Source organism: Sorex araneus, chromosome 1, assembly GCF_027595985.1.
Source record: "Sorex araneus isolate mSorAra2 chromosome 1, mSorAra2.pri, whole genome shotgun sequence".
In the NCBI taxonomy this organism is placed as follows: Eukaryota; Metazoa; Chordata; class Mammalia; order Eulipotyphla; family Soricidae; genus Sorex; species Sorex araneus.
The window spans coordinates 221,887,239-221,905,198 of NC_073302.1; the positions used below are offsets into that span (position 1 = coordinate 221,887,239).

Here is a 17,960-nt window from a genome sequence, read left to right on the forward strand (position 1 = left end):
GGGGCCAGAGCGCTCGTACAGCGGGTCAGGCACTTGCCTTGCACCTGGACGACCCAGGTTCAATCTTCAGCATTCCCATACATTCCCCCAAATACCACCAGGAGTAATCCTAAGTGCAGAGAAAAGAGTAACCCCTGAGCATTGCCGTGTGTGACCCAAAACAAAACAAAACAAAACAAAAACAAAAACAAAGCTTTATTCAACCAGAAGCAGATCACTTGTTACTATTGAGATCATAGCACATGCCATTTTGTGCTTGCTTTTTTAATTCAGCAGTATTGCTCCTATAGTTTCATGTCAGGAAGTAGAGACTTTCTCATCTCAACAGTTGCATCAGTTGCATAATGCTCCGCCATGCAGACCACACCCACGACAGAGGCTTCTGAGTTATTTCCAGGCTGTTACCATTTAAAAACCAAACAAACCAAAAATATCCTGGTGTGATAGATATGCGTGTGGGATGGTCACCTCAGGGTAGATTCAGCAGAGCCTTGTCACATTTTTGCTTTCATAATCATGACTGGAAAATGTTGTGTTAAAAAATGATGATAATGTGATAGTTAGGATTTCGTAGTCATCTTTTCTCTGCCTGGTGCTGTACTGTGTGCATTTGTATGCATCGTGTGTATGTGAGATGAGAGTCATCCTCTCCCTTTGGTTGTGTGTTAGTAGGAGAGATACAGAGATAGATAAGGAGGGAGAGAGAGGGGGGAGGGAGGGAGGGAGGAAGGGAGAGGGAGAGAGAGAGAGAGAGAGAGAGAGAGAAGAGAGAAGGAGGGAGAGAGGGAGGGAGGGAGGGGGGAGGGAAGGCGAGAGGGAGTTAGGAAGCTGCTATCTGAGCCAGGCTGTGGGTCTGTGTGACGCTCTTTCCCCCCCCCCCCCCCCCCCCCCCCCCCCCCCCACCCCCCCCACTCCCCCCCTCCTCCCCCCCCCCCCCCCCCCTCCCCCTTCCCCCCTCCCCCCTCTCCCCCCCCACTCCCCCCTTCTTCCCCCCCCCCTCCCCCCCCCCTCCCAGCCTCCCCCCCCACCCCCCAACCCCCCACCTCCCCCCTTCCTCCTCCCCCCCTCGCTGTAGACCCCGAGCAAGCACCTGTCCCAGGCCGAGGTGATCATCCGCTTCGCGTTCCAGACGTCCATCACGGTGCTGTGCATCGCCTGCCCCTGCTCCTTGGGCCTGGCCACACCCACGGCGGTCATGGTGGGCACAGGTGTGGCCGCGCAGAATGGCATCCTCATCAAGGGAGGCAAGCCGCTGGAGATGGCCCACAAGGTTGGCACCGCATCACGGGGGTGGCTTCGGAGTTCTCTACTGCCTGCAGGTTGCTGTTGGCTTAGTCCTAGTGGAAACGGGGTCTGCGGAGCAGGCAGGCATGCAAGCAGCTCAAGTGTGTGGCCTTGCATGCTCCGGGATGCAAGGTCGCCTCTGAGCACAGAGCTGGGCGCCTCCTCTTAAAACCAAGTGTCCAAGGGCTGGAGAGATAGTACAGTGGGTAGGGCGCTCGCCTTGCACCCTGCCCATGTAGGTTTGATCCGTGGCACCCCAAGCCCCACCAGGAGTGATCCCTGAGTGCAGAGCCGGGAGTAAGCCCTGAGCACCACCGGGTATGGCTCCAAAGCGAACAGGCAAAAATAAACAGGTACTTGCACCCGGAGGTCAGCGACACAGGAGAGAGGGTAAAGTGCTGGCCTTGCACGCTTGGGCCTGGGCTCGATCCTGGCACCCCCTTTTGTCCCCTGAGCCCCACCAGGAGTGATCTCTGAGCACAGAGTCAGAAGTAAGCCCTGAGCATTGTGAAGTGTGGGCCCCAAACCAAACTCAGCAAACCCCAAACAAAACCAGTACCTGTGTAGGGGCCGGGGAGATGACTCGGGCCCGGAGTGCCTGCTTTGCACGAGGCAGCCTGGGCTCCATCCCGGCACCTCTGGGAGTAACTCCAGGTAGCCGGACCAGCGGTTTGGTGTGGCCTGAAAACAAGCGCCAGGTGCTGCCTGTTTAACCCCCAGTGTAAGAGAAGGGCCAGACGGGCCCGAGCAGAGGGCCGTGGGGGCTGCCAGAAGCCCAGGCTGTCTTTGCTGAGAGCTGGCTGCTACAGAATCAAACACGTGGACATACCTGCAGCTCTTTACAGTGGGGACTGATCTTTCCCGTTTCAGCCGTGGAAGGGCAGCAGGAGGCGAGGTAACCTGCCCAAGACCTGCTTCTTAGAAGCCAGTGTTCATGCCCACAGAGCTGGGCCCAGAGAAGGGTGTCATCCCGACACCCAGGAGGTTGGCAGGGCCTGGGGCAGCGGAGCAGGGAGCATCAGGGCACACGGAGGCTCTCCGGGTACCCACCGCCTCCCAGCCTTCTTTGGGTCTTTGCCACTGGCCACATGTGGGCTGGGGGCCGTCCCAGGGCTCAACTCTCAGCGAGTGAGTGAGGACAGTGGGGATGCAAGCGAGGCTGCGAGGACAGCTTGATGGGGAGGGAAGGCTGGCGTGAGACCTCACAGTTGAGTGAGAGGCGCGGCCAGACCAGAGTACTGGGAAGGAAGTGATGGCGCCACAGCGCCCGTGGCGGGGTGCTGCCCGCCCTGGGTTGGCACGATCAGCATCTGGATCCCCACTGTTCGTCCTCAGTCCCGAACACAGTGCACGGCACAGTGAACGTGCACAGCAGCCGTTTGCTGATGCCGTAAGTGAGGGAGAGAGGGAGAGGAAGAGAGAGAGAGAGCCAGCGAGAGGTGACAGGGGACGCGGCTGCAGGGAGGAGGGTGAGCGCGCCCTGGCCACAGGGCTTAGGGCCGAGTGCAGGCGGTGCCTCAGTGACGCTGCAGAGACCTGCAGGAGCAGAAACAGCCAGAGCAGCTTCTCTCGAAAGGAGAGAGAACTCTGCCATCTGTCTGTGCAGACGGCAGGCTGCCCGCAGGGTTTCGGGGAGTGTGGGGTGCGGGCATTGGCAAGCCTTCAGGAGGAGGGGTGCAGAACACGCAAAGGCTGTGGCTGACGGCTGGGCCCTGCGGGGGCGCCCGAGAGTCAGCTCTGGGAGTTCCTGCCCAGACTGCCTGCGCTTCCTCGAAGCTGGGGTGACAGCCTTGTTTGCAGGGGTCCTTGAGCTGGCACTAGCAGTGGACAGGGAGATGCATTCCCTTCGGGGCAGGCTGGAGTGAGGTCCTGGCCTCGGATCTCCTCCGTCTCTGCCCTCATGGAGATGTGATTGTTTCGACAGATCAAGACCGTGATGTTTGACAAAACCGGCACCATCACCTACGGGGTCCCCAAAGTCATGCGGGTCCTCCTGCTGGTGGACATGGCCACGCTGCCCCTCAGGAAGGTTCTGGCCGTGGTGGGGACAGCGGAGGCCAGCAGTGAGCACCCCCTAGGGGTGGCTGTCACCAAGTACTGCAAAGAGGTACGTAGCAGGCCCCAGCCTCCGACTAGTCGCTTGCTGTGGGGGTGGAAGCCGCCTCCCCCCATGGTCCTCCTCTTGCTGACACCTCCCTCCTTCCGCTGTCCCTGGCACCTACGTCAGCTGCCTTCATGGACACCTGGGCTTGTCTGGACTTGAAAGCCACTTAGCAGGTCCTCAGGCCGCTGGAGATGAGACTTGCAGGGGTCGAGCCCTGGTGTGGGGAGCTGCCCTGTCGAGTGACAGTCCTTCACCGAGCGTTTACTGGGCACTTGTCCGTGGGACCACAGACATGTCAGAGAGAGTGGCAGCCCAGCCCTCTGTGTGCCCTTAATGCAGAGGGCTGCAGAAATGAGGGGGACTGGGGAGGAAGGAGGATGAGGCATCCGAGACAGAGAGGAGTCAGTGGAAGTGAACTTTGGGTCCAGGCTGCTCTTGCACGAACAATCACCTCGCCCGAAGCAAGGGCCTCTCCAGTCTGAATGTTAACGCAGCAATGTGTGCCAAAAGGCAGCTCCCCCGCGCCCCTGAGAACGTGCCTGAGCAAGCGCAGCTGTCAGTCATGGAGGGGGCCCGTGGGAGCCCCAAAACCGAGTCGACAGCTTGCGGGTCAGGGGAGAAAACCCATTTTCCTGTCTTGTTTTTAGTTTCGGGTCCCACGGCCTTGTCACAGCTCACTCCCATAGGGCATGATTGCTCAGGAAGGATGACTGTCCCCCAGCCCTCCTTCCAGTTTTGTTCACTCTTGCTGTGTCTGTGGACGGGCACGGGGCTCAGAGCAGCCCTGTTACCGTGGACTGTTCCATCCGTGTCTTTGGGGGATTAGGGAGCGCAAAGAGCTGGAGCCGCCTTAGGTGCGTAACACTGACTACGTTCCTGGCCCTGCATGCCCCCCACGGAGCCGCCAGTGGGGCCGAGGTCCCCAGATACCACCAGCCGTGGCCCTGGGAACTCCCGCATTGCCCCTCGGAGGCTCTCGCCAGGGGCTTCCTCTCTTGAGCTCTTCACGCTCCACCTCCATTCCATTAGCTGACAGCCGCTGCCTCCTTTCTAGGTGGCCAGGCATCCAGGTCCAGAGTAGCCCACCCAAGAGAGGGTCTGGCAGGCGCAGCAGTAATACAGTAGGCAGGACGTTTGCATTGCCCCTGGCTGGCCCTGGGTTCAAGCCCCAGAGTCTCATACAGCCCTCTGAGCCAGCTAGGAGTGATTCCTGAGTGTGGAGCCAGGAGTAAGCCCTGAGCACCGCCAGGTGTGGCCCAAGGGAAAGAGAGTTTGGGCTGTTGCTTCTCTTCCAGCGTTCTGAGTCCAAGGAGAGGCTTTCTGGGTCCATGGTGGGTCTCTTTCCCTCGCTCTTCCCGATTGCTCTCCTCTGCGTTCCTGACTGCACTGCCTCTCCCTGTCCCAGCCCCCCACCCCACTCTCACCCCAGCTCTCTTTTCCACTTCCTTCCCCAGGAGCTGGGGACAGAGACCCTGGGATACTGCACAGACTTCCAGGCCGTGCCGGGCTGTGGGATCGGCTGCAAAGTGGGCAGCGTGGAGGGCGTCCTGGGGCGGAGCGAGCGGACGGCTTCCCTGAACGGGCTTGGCAGCGCTCCCGCAGAAACAGGTGCCCCGGCCTGTGTGGCCCGCGGGGGTTGGGCTGGGCTGGTCTTGGTGGCAGGGTGCCAGGCAGGCCGGGGGGGGGGCGTGCTGGGGGAATGGGACTGCGGACAGGCCCGCCTCCTGGGAAAGCAGCTCAGGCTCTCTGCTGTGCCAGGCTCCGACTCAGGTGCTTGTGGGGAAGAGTCCAGGGTGACGCACAGGAGGCCCTGGGCGCCTTCAGCAGTTCTCAGCCAGCTAGGCCGGGGAATATGATGCTGCTGCTCCCGCGGTGCCTCCAGGGCCACACCAGGTGATGCTCTGGACCGTGTGCTCCCAGGAACCAAACCCAGGTCAGAGGCATTCTAGACCTGCGCTCTCACTGGGAAGCGATCTCTGCACCTCCACCTCAGTTTTGTTTTGATGTTTTTTTTCTTTTTGGGTCACACCTGGCGGTGCACAGGGGTTACTCCTGGCTCATGCACTCAGGAATTACTCATGGCGGTGCTTGGGGGACCATATGGGATGCTGGGAATTGAACCCAGGTTGGCCGAGTGCATGGCAAATGCCCTACCCTCTGTGCTATCACTGCAGCCCGAAGAGCCGATTTTGTGTGTGTGTGTGTGTGTTTGTGTGTGTGTCACACCTGGCGATGCACAGGGGTTACTCCTAGCTCATGCACTCAGGAATTACTCCTGGCGATGCTCAGGGGACCATATGGGATGCTGGGAATTGAACCTGGGTCAGCTGTGTGCAAAGCAAACGCCCTACCCGCTGTGCTATTGCTCCAGCCCCTCCACCTAAATTTTGACGTTCCTGGCAGGCAGATGGACTGAGAGCCAGAGCGCTACGTGCCTGCGTTCTGGGTCTTGAGTCTCCTCTCCTTTTTTCCTTTCTTTAATCCCCAGTGGGCCTGGCTTTCTTGTGCCGCAGACACACAAGAAAAGGGACTTTTTCCCTTTGTTCTTCTGATCAAGGAAGTGTCCGTGTGGGAGAAGGCTGGCGGCCGAGTCCTGTTTACAGAGTGACCGTGGCCAGGGAGAGCAGATGGGAAGGGTCTGCCTAAGCAGGAAGTGGCCCTGGGGGCAGAGGGGCGGCAGGGGGCGGGGGCACAGCTCTGCCTGATCCAAAGCTAGTTTGCTGGATCAGCAGAAAGGCCTGGGATAGGCCCTGCCCAAACAGCCCAGTTCTAGTACATTCTCCTGAGTAGTTAGATCTTGAATAAAAGCAAAACCATCAACTTAGAACCCTGGTGCGACCTGGCATGTGGTGCCAGGACCTGTCGCCTGGTCTGTGAGTCACACCTGAGTTAGTGACTCATGATCTGCCTTCCAGGAGAAGCGTGGCCTGTGGCCGGTTTGCCGAGGGGTCTAAGTAGTCCATCACTGCTGCTGGCTCTGACTGATTCCTGACTGTGTCGGCCCTGGTAGAGACGGAGCAAGCGTTGTCAGGACAGAGAGGGGCAGGGAATTTTTCCCAGAAGGCAGCATGTCCACACCTTTAGCACAAGTATCTATCTTCCCCTGCCTGGTGTTATTCACCCATGTATTCTCTTTTTTTTGGGGGGGGGGTCACACCCGGCAATGCCCAGGGGTTACTCCTGGCTCTGCACTCAGAAATTACTCCTGGCAGTGTTATGGGATACCAGGGATCGAACCCAGGCCTCCTGTGGGCAAGACAAACCGCTTACCCACTGTACTATTGTTCCGGCCCCTCACTCGCATGCGTCCGTCATGCTTGAGGCAGGTCTTTGCAGACAGAGTGGGTGTTACTGTGGTGGCTGTTCAGGTGGGCCCGTGGCTGTTCTGCTGTGAAAAGGGCTGTGTGACTTCTTCGTTCGTTCTCCTGCTGAAATGGGGCTGTTCTTTGGACAGACGTGACCCCCCACATCTTTTCTGTGCTGATTGGAAACCGTGAATGGATGAGGCGCAACGGCCTGACGATCTCCCGCGATGTCAGCGACGCGATGACAGACCATGAGATGAAGGGCCAGACGGCCATCCTGGTAGCTATTGATGGTACTGCTCCGCTCACCTCCTTCTCTGTGGGGAATGAGGACGGGGCCGCAGAGACAGTGCACAAGCAGGGCGCTCACCTTGCACACAGCGCACTGGGTTTGCCCCCAGCATCACATGATGTTTCCTCCAGGGGCACCGAGGGTAGTCTCTGAGCTTTGCCAGGTGAAACCCCAAAACAACAGCAACAAAGAGGGTTTGGAGAGAGTTCAGGTATGAAGGCTCTGGCCTTGCACATGGCCAACCTGGGTTTGATCCCCAGTACCCTCTATGGTCCCCTGAGTGCTGCCAGGTTCGGCCCAACCCAGGGAGGGTCCTCGGAGATGTGAGATACACAGATTCCTCTTTTGTTGAATGTCTTCTTGTGCCTGCAGACTTAGCTCAGAGCCGTGGAGCATGTGCTCTGCACATGTGACCCTGCACCCCAATCCCACTCCCAGGGCTGTTCTAGGTATAGCCCTAGTGGTTCAGTGGGCTTCACTGGAGGTGCCCCCAGTGCCTCAGAACAGAGCAGTACCACATTGCTGGCCCGGCCACAGGAGCTCACAGCCAGGCGGAGTCTTCTCCAAACAGCCTGGGGAGGCCCCTTTAGAAATATTTTTTATTTCCTTCTCATTCTAGTTCTGTGTTCCTAAAAGCTGTCTCCACTCACCTCTCCAGATGGAGGCCCTGTCCCTGTCTCCATCGCTGCCCCAAGGCCAGCTGTGTCCTGCCACCCTGGCCCCGGGAAGTGAATGTCGTCCACCCCATCACTGTTTGCGCCTGTCCTGGCAGGCAGTTCCCCTCCCTCACCACTGCAGACAGACCGGCAGTGGTGAGGGTCTGTCTCCGAGGTCCCTCGGAGGCGACACTCAGTTGGTGAGGGTCTGTCTCTGAGGTCCCTCTCCGAGACACTCAGTTACAGACGGCTGTAAGCCATGAGCAGCTCTCCCGTGCCCCTGTGTGGGGCTGCTCGTGCACACAACTGCCCGTTTGCGGCCCTGGTCTCAGATTATCTCAGGCTTTCCATCCCAGCTTGGGAGCATCTCACTTTGTAACCGTGTCAGCCTGCAGAGTAAAACTGTGCCTCTGAGGAATGATCCCCACCTTGCTGTGTTTTGAAAGCTCCTGCCCACTGTGTCCTGTTTGCTTGTTCTGTTTTTGTTTTTCGGACCACACCTGGCATGCTCAGGGCTTACTCCGGGCTCTGCATGCAGGGATCAGCCCCGGCAGGCCCGGGGGACCATATGGGGTTCCAGAATCAAACCCTGGTCAGCTGCGTTCAGGGCAAGCCCCTTTCCGCTGTACTATGGCCCTGGCCCCTCTTCTCTTTGTTTCCTGCACCTGCCACCAACCCTTCTCCCAACCCCAATGAATCCGCCTTCCCCTCGGCCCCTCGGTGGACACCGTCTGCCTGACTGCCCTGCTGCGGAAGTCCTACCCCCGCCCATGTTCTGTTCTCTCACGTCTCAGTCCTGGAAAATAAGTCCTACTTTGGCATCTGAAGAGTTCCTGCAAAAATAGTTTTTTAGGAAGAGACAAAGAAGATTTGCATTCTAGCTGTTTTAGTGTTTGTCACTTCTTAAGCAATATTTGTTTTTCTTATTTATTTTTTTTCTGGTTTTGTTTCTTTGGTGGGGCCAGGGCACCCCAAGCAGTGATCTGGGGGCCTCTCTCAGGGATTCTTGGCCTGCCAGACTATTGGGTTAAATGCATATTGTTCAGGCCCCACCATGCTAGGGACCACTAGGATGGTACCCAGTGGCGCTCCAGGGTCCCCAGGGCTGCACTCGGCAATGCTTAGAGGATCCATTTGATACCAGGAGTCAACCTAAAATCGTGTACAGGCAAGGCACACATCCTAATCCTCTTGCTATTTTAATAGCAAGTGTTCATTGAATTATTATGAAATAGGACCTTGTAAAAATTACAATATTCTTCATAGAAAACTTGGAAAGTTTCAAGCGTTATAAAGAAAAACATTGTATCACGTTTTATACTATGTCTCAGAGAGCCACTGTTGACATTTTTATGTTCCTTTTAAACTTTAAAAATGAGGATGTGTGTGTGTGTGGTGTGTGTGTGTGTGTGTGTGTGTGTGTGTGTGTGTGGTTTCAGGACTTTCGCATGCACCTAGGTATAGGTCGTTGCTCTTACTGACTTGTGGGGCTGGGGTTCAACCCAGGGCCTGAGCGTGCCACCCCATCAGTCCAGCCGGATACCCGGCGTGCACGGGACGCTCACCCGGGGTCCGCTGCAGGCGTGCTCTGCGGGATGATCGCCATCGCCGACGCCGTGAAGCAGGAGGCGGCGCTGGCCGTGCACACGCTGAAGAGCATGGGCGTGGACGTGGTGCTCATCACTGGGGACAACCGCAAGACAGCCAGAGCCATCGCCACCCAGGTGCGCCCGGGCAGAGCGCGCAGGAGCCTGAGAACCCCAACCCAGAGGCGGACGAGGCACCCCTGCAGCACGCACTGGGCACGCTCCCTGGCCTCGCCCCCAGCTGCTCCGGCTCCAGGTGCAGCGCCCCTAGAGGCCGCTGTTGCCCTCGCAGCGAAGGTCCCGGTGGTGCAGCGCCCCTAGAGGCCGCTGCTGCCCTCGCAGTGAAGGTCCCGGCGGTGCAGCGCCCCTAGAGGCCGCTGCTGCCCTCGCAGTGAAGGTCCCGGCGGTGCAGCGCCCCTAGAGGCCGCTGCTGCCACTGCAGAGACCCGCTGTGTGCCAGGACCTCCTTCCCCTGGTCCCAAGGCCTTGCGGGGGAATTAAACCCGAGCATCAGGACGGATTGGGTGCTGGGGTAAACAGGGTTTCTCGGTGTTCTTTCTTGAGAGGACCGTTTCTCTAGCCCAGCCCGCCAGTCCCGCAGAGCATGCCCACGCTCATGCGCACGGGCCGGGAGTGGCCTCCTGCCACCTACCCACCACCCCGGCCAGGCAACCCTCCAATGCAGGTTCCTCAAAATCATACCCTCTCCCTGCTCCCCCCACCCCGGTCTGTGTAGAGCTGTTTGCTCTTGAAAGGGAACCGCTGTTATAACGGGAGCCGCAGCCCTTTCATTCCCATGCCCCTCCTTGCCGAGGACCCTCCTCCCACCCCGACTGCGCCGGTGCCAGCCTGGACGTAATAGGCCCCATCCGAGTGTGGCCAGGCTCCCGGGACGAGGAGGGCACGGAGAGGTCCGTAGCCCCGGCTGGAGCCGCACTCAGAGCAGCACTTCCCACGCCCGTGGAAGGGGCCAGGACACGGCCGGTCCCCCAGGGCCTGGGGGAGCTTGAGGCAGGCTGGTCGGATGGAAAAGGGGGTGAGAGATGGGGGAGGAGAGCGGACCTCCCTAGCGGGCACAGTTCCAGGAGGGCGAGGGTCGGTGAGGACAGGGACAGTGCGGAGTCCAGTGAAGGCCCGCAGGGCGCACATGGGTGCGAGAGCTGGGGCCAGAGGGTCCAGTTCTCAGGAGCTCGGACACTCGGCGCTGGTTTAGAAATATGCCAGGGAACGGGCGTCCACTCAGCAGCGAGTGCTGGTCCTGGTGGTGTTTTGGAAGAATCACTGGACGGCTACAGAAATGAGGGTTTGCAAGGCGGGGTGCGGGCAGCGGAGTGACCCCGAGGGCAGTGCACACAGGGCTCATGTCTCCGCTGCTCCCATAGGTCGGCATCAACAAGGTCTTTGCAGAGGTGCTGCCTTCTCACAAAGTGGCCAAGGTGCAGGAACTGCAGAGTACGGGCAGGAAAGTGGCCATGGTGGGCGACGGGGTCAACGACTCACCGGCCCTGGCCCGGGCCGACGTGGGCATTGCCATTGGCACAGGCACTGATGTCGCCATCGAGGCAGCGGACGTGGTCCTCATCAGAGTGAGTTGGGCCGTGTCCCACCCATGCTGGAGAGGGGGCGAGGCGTGGGGAAGGGGGACCTGGCCCTCCCCACACACCCTACCTGACTCTCCGGCAGAACGACCTGCTGGACGTGGTGGCCAGCATCCACCTCTCCAAGAGGACTGTCTGGAGGATCCGCCTCAACCTGGTGCTGGCGCTCATCTACAACCTGGTGGGGATCCCCATTGCTGCAGGTAAGGGCCCCTCCAAACAGGCTTCTCGGTGCCTGCAGGAGCCACTCGCCGGCTGGCCACGAGCACTTTGAAATGAGTTGACTTTATGTTCCCCAGATCCCCAACAAAGAACAAGGCAGCCACGTGGCCGCCCCTGCTTGCCCTCCATCAGGGGCCAGCCGAGGTTCCAGCTCTTTATTCCCTGTGGGATAGAGAGCCCCGTGCCAGACCCACAGTCTGGGAAGAGCCATGGTTGCCAGTTGCAGGGCTCCTGCCACCTGCCAGGCACTGCAAAGGATGCTCAGAAACTTAGCTGAGAAATCGATCCTGGGACCACACCGTGCAGTGGGGAAGTTACACGTTTTGCATGGGCTCAACTTGGATTTGGTCCCCCAGGCACTATTGGGAGAGATCCCTGAGCACAGAGTCAGGAGTAATCCCCGAGCACAGCCTGTATGCAATCCCCAAAAAATAGAAAAGAAAACTTGATCCTGCCCAGGTTACCCCCAATGCACAGTAGTGACACTGGTCAGAGATGAGTCTTTCAGCTCTGTAACTCTCCCTCCACCCAATGGGGCATTCTCCCGACGCTCCTGCAGGGCCGCGCTCCTTCAGGAGACGCCACTTCCCTCCTCAGCTTGTGCCAGGGGTCTGCAGGCCCCTTTCCTGAGGTGCTCCGCGCCCTGTCAGCGGCCTGTGTGGCCGGAGCACATCCCCACTGCGTGCTCTCGGTGCCTGCGTGCCTCAACCAGCAGCTCTGTCTCTGCACCTTCTCTCTAGTCTTCCCCCAACACACACCTGGCACCACTCCCGGGGCCTCTGGGATTCCCTCTCCTGGGCCCCTCCTGATGTCACCAAGAAGGTCCTCAGCACCCCCTCTCCCCATAGCGCCCCTCCTGTCCAGCTTGGGGACCATCTGTGACCCTCACCACCCACCTGCAGTCCTGAACTCCCCAGCGGGCTTCTCCAAGGGCAGCGGGCTGGGGCACTATGGTCTGGGTCCTGGGCTGGCTATGAGCGCCACTGTCCCCACCTTGCCAGGTGTCTTCATGCCCCTGGGCATCGTGCTGCAGCCATGGATGGGCTCGGCGGCCATGGCGGCCTCCTCCGTGTCCGTGGTCCTCTCCTCACTGCAGCTCAAATGGTGAGTCCCCCATGGGGTCCTTTCGCCTCTGTACTTGGGGCCCAGCTGTGGGCTCGAGGGGGCATGTGCCACACTCAGGGGGTGTCTCGGGGCTGTCACCCGAGGCCCAGACTGAAGGAACGTCCCAAGTAAAAATAAGTGCATGTGTCCGTATGACACGGTTTATCAGCACCACATACAAGTAATCCACATGCAGATAATCCTGTCCATCCTCACAGCCAGGCCAGGCCAGTTCTTCTGCCCTGTGACTGTTGACGTGGATATGCAGGCATGGAATCTCAGTGGCATTTTTCCTCTTAAAAAAATGTTGGAGGGCTGGAGCGATAGTACTGCGGGTAAGGCATTTGCCTTGCATGTGGCCGACCTGAGTTCAATCCCTGGCATCCCATATGGTCCCCTGAACACCACCAGGAGTAATTCCTAAGTGCAGAGTCAGGAGTAACCCCTGAGCATCGATGGGAGTGACCCAAAAAGAAAGTAAAAATTGGAGGCCAGAGCGATAGTACAGCAATTAGATTGGCTCATGCCTTGCACGGGGCTAACCTGGCTCCAATCCCCAGCAACCCCATATGATCTTTCACGTCCTTCCAGGAGTGATCCCTGAGTGCAGAAGTAGGAGTAAGCCCTGAGCATAGCTGAGTATGACCCGAAAACCAAAAGAAAAAAAAAATATTTTTTTTTCTCATGGGTCAGGCAGATGCTGTAGGGTTTCAGGCTCAGGCCCTGCCTGCTCCTGATTGGATTCCATCTCAGCACTGCTGGGACCCCAGAACATGCCCAGGCACAGTGCTCACACCCACCTGAGCATCTCTGCATTGACCTTTCAGGAACCAGCCTCGGTGCTTGTTCCAGCTCTGAATAGCAGCCTGGCTGGTCAAGTAGCACCGGGCTTTGGACTTTTTGGCTCTGTAACTTTTCCCAGCCCGCTGGACTCTCCTGCCCCCCGAGCGCCCTATCTAGACGCTCCATAGGCTCTGCCAGGAGGTGCCACTTCCCTCTCAGCTTGTCCGGTTGCGCCTGAGGAGTCTCTTGGCCCTTTACTGAGCAGCTCCGAGCCCCGGTGGTAGGCAGCCTGGGCAGTCAGAGCCAAGGGCTCCGCTGCAGGCTGGACTGGACCTTGTGAATGCTGCTTGGGAGGAACCCTCCCCCATTAATGAACAAATAATGATTTATGCATCTTTTCATTAGCAAAATCGACTGACCCGCTGCCTCTGCACCAGGCATTTGAATAGAAAGTTCCTGCCCCAGCCAAACTGGCCCGAGCCCTAGGAGTTTAGTGGCCTTTCCCGGGAGCCCACCCGGCCTCAGGGCCATCTATCCCTTGAGGACTTAAAGCCCGTCCTCAGGTCCCCCAGCGGCTCCCGGGCGCCCAGCATCCGGAATGACTCCCTGGCCTCTGGGCTTTGCTCCGCAGCTACAGGAAGCCGGACCAGGAGCGGTACGAGGCGCAGGCGCACGGGCGCATGCGGCCGCTGAGTGCGTCCCAGGTCAGCGTGCACATCGGCCTGGATGACCGGCGGCGGGACTCCCCACGGGCCACGGCCTGGGACCAGGTCAGCTACATCAGCCAGGTGTCGCTGTCCTCCCTCAAGTCCGACAAGCTGTCCCGGCACAGCAGTGGGGACGACGCCGGGGACAAGTGGTCCCTGCTGCTGAACGACCGGGACGAGGAGCAGTGCATCTGAGCGTGCGCAGGGCCCCGGGCGGGGTGCCAGCATCAGACCCGGTCCAGCCCGCGCGCCGACCCCCGGGCACATGCCAGGCGCTCTCGGGAAACCTGCTGGGGTGGACATGCCCTCAGAGCCCAGCCTGTGCACAGCGCCTCCCCACGCGCCCAGTGCCTCGTGCCCGAGACCACAGCTTACCTCAAGCCGCCCTGTGGGTGTTTCATTGGCACAGCTGCTTTCTCTTCTTTTCTTCACACTGAGAATCTTCTGTCATCTTCCAGGGCCAGGGCCCATCCCTCATGGTCCCGCTGCTGCTGTGAGGCGCTTCCTCAAGTGCATTCGTGTGTGTGTGTGTGTGTGTGTGTGTGTGTGTGTGTGTTCATGTATGCATGGGATCATATGTGCTCATACTTGTGTGTGCTCCTGTATGCTCATGTGTATGTGTTTGTGTGTGCTTCTGTGCATCTGCTCATGTGTGTATGTGTGTGCTCCTGTGTATAGGATTGGATGTGCTGCTCATATGTGTTTTTGTGTTTGCTCATGTGTGTGCATAGGTGCTTCTGCGTGTGCCTGGGTATGCACTTGTGTGTGCTCCTGTGTGTGAGCTCCTGCATGTGTGTGCACATTCTTGTGCCTGACTGCTGTCTGGGCCCGGCAGAGAGCTGGCCGTGCTTCCTCTCAGCTGGGTGCGGCTCCTTTGCTTCCTCGCACCTTCTGCGGTGCCCTGGTTGCTTCGGCTGCTCAGCTGTAGGTTCCTGTCTCCGAGCTTGAGACTGGAGTCCGGAATGCAGCCTGCTCTCGCCCTGGTGCTGGGTGCTCGGAGCAGTGTCCAGAGGAGGCATGGGACACGCAGACACCTCCTTGCATGCTTCCAGATGCTTCCCCATGACCTGCTGTCTTGGGTCACCTGTTGGAGTGCAGGGCGCACGGTGACCCCTGGGAGGAGGAGATGGCAGACTCCTGTGCACTACCAGCTGGTGCCTTAGTGGAGAGGGGGTCACCACAAGAACCCAGAGGGGGAGTGTGGCTGGTGACGGTGTATGTGCGTGGAGACCGTCATCGGTTGCAGTTACTGAATGGCAGCTCCTTTTGGGGACCAGGTAAACACTTCTTCCTAGGGTCCCTCTCAGCCTCCCAACAAACCAGCAAAGTGGCTATTAATTTGTGTCTTACGAGAACAGAGACTGAGAGGTGCAGCTTCCCACCAGGCCCTCACGGCCAGGGCACGTGCTGGGCCAGGCTGGAGACCCCAGGGCTCTAACTGCTGCCATCTGGAGCATCCGTTTGCTGGTTAAGGATAAACAAGCAAAGCGACGTTGTTCCTAGAGGAAAGGATGTCCCTGCCAGGGGTGGGCTGCTGGGGTCCCCGGCCTCTCCCGGGGCTGGGCTGGTGCTTTCCAAGGCACCGCCTATGGTGTGTGTGTGCTGGGTCATGTCTGCTCCAGGCCCACTGCAGAGTTTGCTGTGTGATTGTTCCCCCTTCCGAGTCTGTCTCTTGTTTCCTCCCTTCACTCCTCACTGTGATCAAGGAATGTTCCTTGTCTCCTCACTTGGCTAATCATTGTCTAAAGAATCTAATTGTATTGATTAAAAAAAACTTTTAGAACCATAAGCATCATGTATATATTGACCCGAAAATATATAATTGTACAGAAAATAGCCTTTTAGATGTTCTAAATGTAAGGGGAAAATCAGGGGTGGTGGTCGTGAAGGGAAGTCAGATACGAAGGGTTCCTGCTGCAGATGCTGTCTCTGGTGACTTGGGAAGAACATTCCTGTTTACTCATCTGGAAACCAGCCTTCCTGCCTCCCCACGGGAGGGCCTAGGCCACGTGCTGGCTCTGCCCCACCTCACGAGGCTAGAAGAGGGGACAGGGAGCTGCCAGCCATCATCCACGTGCGAGCCTCTCCAGAGTGCCAGGCCTGCCATGGGGGATGACCGGGGAGCACTGTGGGCAGAGCCCATGGAAGTGTCTCCCTCCGGGCAGACACTTCCTCAAGTCTGTGCTTGAGGGGGACACTTGACAGCTTTCAGATGCACACGTTTGGTTTCATTTTATGAAATTTTTGGTTTCTTTCTTGATGATTTGGGGAAAAACCTCCAGAACTGTGCTGGTGGCCCAGGGACCACTCTCAGTGATACTCAGCCTGACAGGTCATGGTTCAGGCCTCCAGCCCAGCATGGGGCCTCACTCATGCCAAATGGTGCCAGAACTCCTAGGGTCTCTCTGATAGAGCAGGTGGGTGGCGTGGGGCCTGCACACCGTGCCAAGGATCAAACTCAAGACCCAAACCATGTTCCAGCTTTTGAGAGATCTCCTCAGCCCTGTGCACTTTGGGTCCAGAAGACTGTCTTGGTGCCTTTGGCCCAAAAAGAAATGGGGTGAAGGTCTGGACTCTGCTGGGAAGGCCTCGTGGGCACCCTGGGGAGTAGTGTAGGGCCAAGTGAGCTGCAGTTAAAGGTGAGGATGACTGTGACCTACCACTAAGACGGGCACTTTCCTGGGGGTTAGGAGACACCTGGTAGTGCTCAGGGGTTACTCCTGGCTCTGCACTTAGGAATTACTCCTGGTGGTGTTTGGGGGACCCTATGGGATGCTGGGGATCGAACCCAGACCTGCTGCATGCAAGACAAATGCCTTGCCTGCTATTCTATCTATCTGGCCCATAAAGGGCTTTTCAGAGTGAAAGACAATATTGTTGATAATTAGCCTCAATGGGGTTCTATAAGGGAAGTGGGGCATGGGGTTACCACCCCCCACAAAAGGGAAATGGAGGGCCAGAGACATAGTACAGGGGTAAAGCACTTGCTTTACGTGGGGTCAACCCTTGTTGGATCCTTGACATTACATTTGCCTCCCATACACTCCACCCCCTCCCCAGCACCCCAGTGATTCCTGAAAGCAGAGCGAGGAGTAAGCCCTACTAGGTATGGTCCATCCTGCCCCCCAAAAAAACAGAAGAATAGGGATCTGGGTGATATACAGTGGTTACGGATGCACAAAACTGGGTTCAATTCCTGGTACTACGTGGTTCTCAGCATTGCCGGTGTATGGAGACTCCAGCATCACAGGGGTGGCCGAGGGTCCGAGCAGCAGCATACCCTCTGATGGCTTGGTGGAGCCCTCGCTTCCTGAGCACTGACTGGTAAGCGCCCTCCCCCAGAAAAAAAGGAACTAGACCTTGGGAAGTCATCACTGACACGATCACTTTAGAACTCTAACTGTAACACAGGTGCACTGGTGATAGGACCCTTTAACAAGCTGGTGTTTTGTTTTGTTTGGGAGAGGGTTTGGGGCCACATCCAGTGATGCTCAGGGCTTACCCCTGGCTCTGTGCTCAGGAATCACTCCTGGTAGAGTTCAGAGGACCACATGCAGTGCTGGGGATTGAACCTGGGTTGGCCACATGCAAGGTAAAAGCCTAACCCTCAATACTATCGCTTGGGGTCCCCGTTTAACAAGCTGTGAGTACCCCCCCCACCCCCACGCTATTCACATCCTGATTCAAACACTTCCTGTGCGGTCACAGAGGGTCTGCTCTGGTTCCCGTCCTCTGAAGAACAATCCAGCTTTATACTGACCAGGTCTGACTTCCTTGAGGCCTGGGTGGGAATTTCCTGTGTCCCTGTCCCATTCTATCTATTTATTTTTTGTTTGGTTAGGGCCACACCTGGTGACACTCAGGACTGACTTCTGGCTTTATGTTCAGGGATCACTCCTGGCAGTGCTCAGGGAATCATTTGTGGTGTCAGAAATCAAATCTGGCTTGGTAACATGCAAGGCAAGTGCCCTACTGCTGTGTTACTGCTCTGGGCCACATGTGCTGTTCTGAAACGGAAAGACTGACAGCATTCTAGGAAAGGGATGCCACTTCTTTAGAAAATAAAATAAATGCTGTTTTTTTTTTTTTTTGGAGAGGGGCCACACCTGCCTGGCAATGCTCAAGGGTTACTCCTGGCAGTGCTCAGGGCACCATCCATATGGGGTGCTGGGGATCGAATCTGGGTTGGTTGCGTGCAAGGCAAGCACCATATCTGCTATTGCTCTGGTCCCAGTGAATGTTTCCTAAATTTCACATTGGAGCAAATTCTCCACATGTAGTTCCACATGTAATGTTTTCCATCTTTGGACCTAGTAAAG

At 57.8% G+C, this 17,960-nt stretch overlaps 1 protein-coding gene across 4 annotated transcripts in view; it reads left to right on the forward strand.

Annotated features, from left to right (window-relative positions):
* Positions 1 to 15,438, forward strand: part of ATP7B (ATPase copper transporting beta) — a 75,597-nt gene extending 60,159 nt beyond the window's left edge. For 3 of the 4 annotated variants that reach the window (XM_055131857.1, XM_055131866.1, XM_004619544.2), the window contains 9 exons: positions 1,076 to 1,270; positions 3,209 to 3,391; positions 4,843 to 4,996; positions 6,843 to 6,986; positions 9,223 to 9,365; positions 10,610 to 10,813; positions 10,911 to 11,028; positions 12,049 to 12,151; positions 13,566 to 15,438. In XM_055131857.1, coding sequence (XP_054987832.1) covers positions 1,076 to 1,270; positions 3,209 to 3,391; positions 4,843 to 4,996; positions 6,843 to 6,986; positions 9,223 to 9,365; positions 10,610 to 10,813; positions 10,911 to 11,028; positions 12,049 to 12,151; positions 13,566 to 13,836 — 1,515 coding nt within the window. In that variant the 3' untranslated portion in view covers positions 13,837 to 15,438. The remainder of the gene's footprint in view (positions 1 to 1,075; positions 1,271 to 3,208; positions 3,392 to 4,842; positions 4,997 to 6,842; positions 6,987 to 9,222; positions 9,366 to 10,609; positions 10,814 to 10,910; positions 11,029 to 12,048; positions 12,152 to 13,565) is intronic. The other variant, XM_055131873.1, reaches the window with a different exon arrangement.
* The last annotated feature ends 2,522 nt before the right edge of the window (positions 15,439 to 17,960 follow it).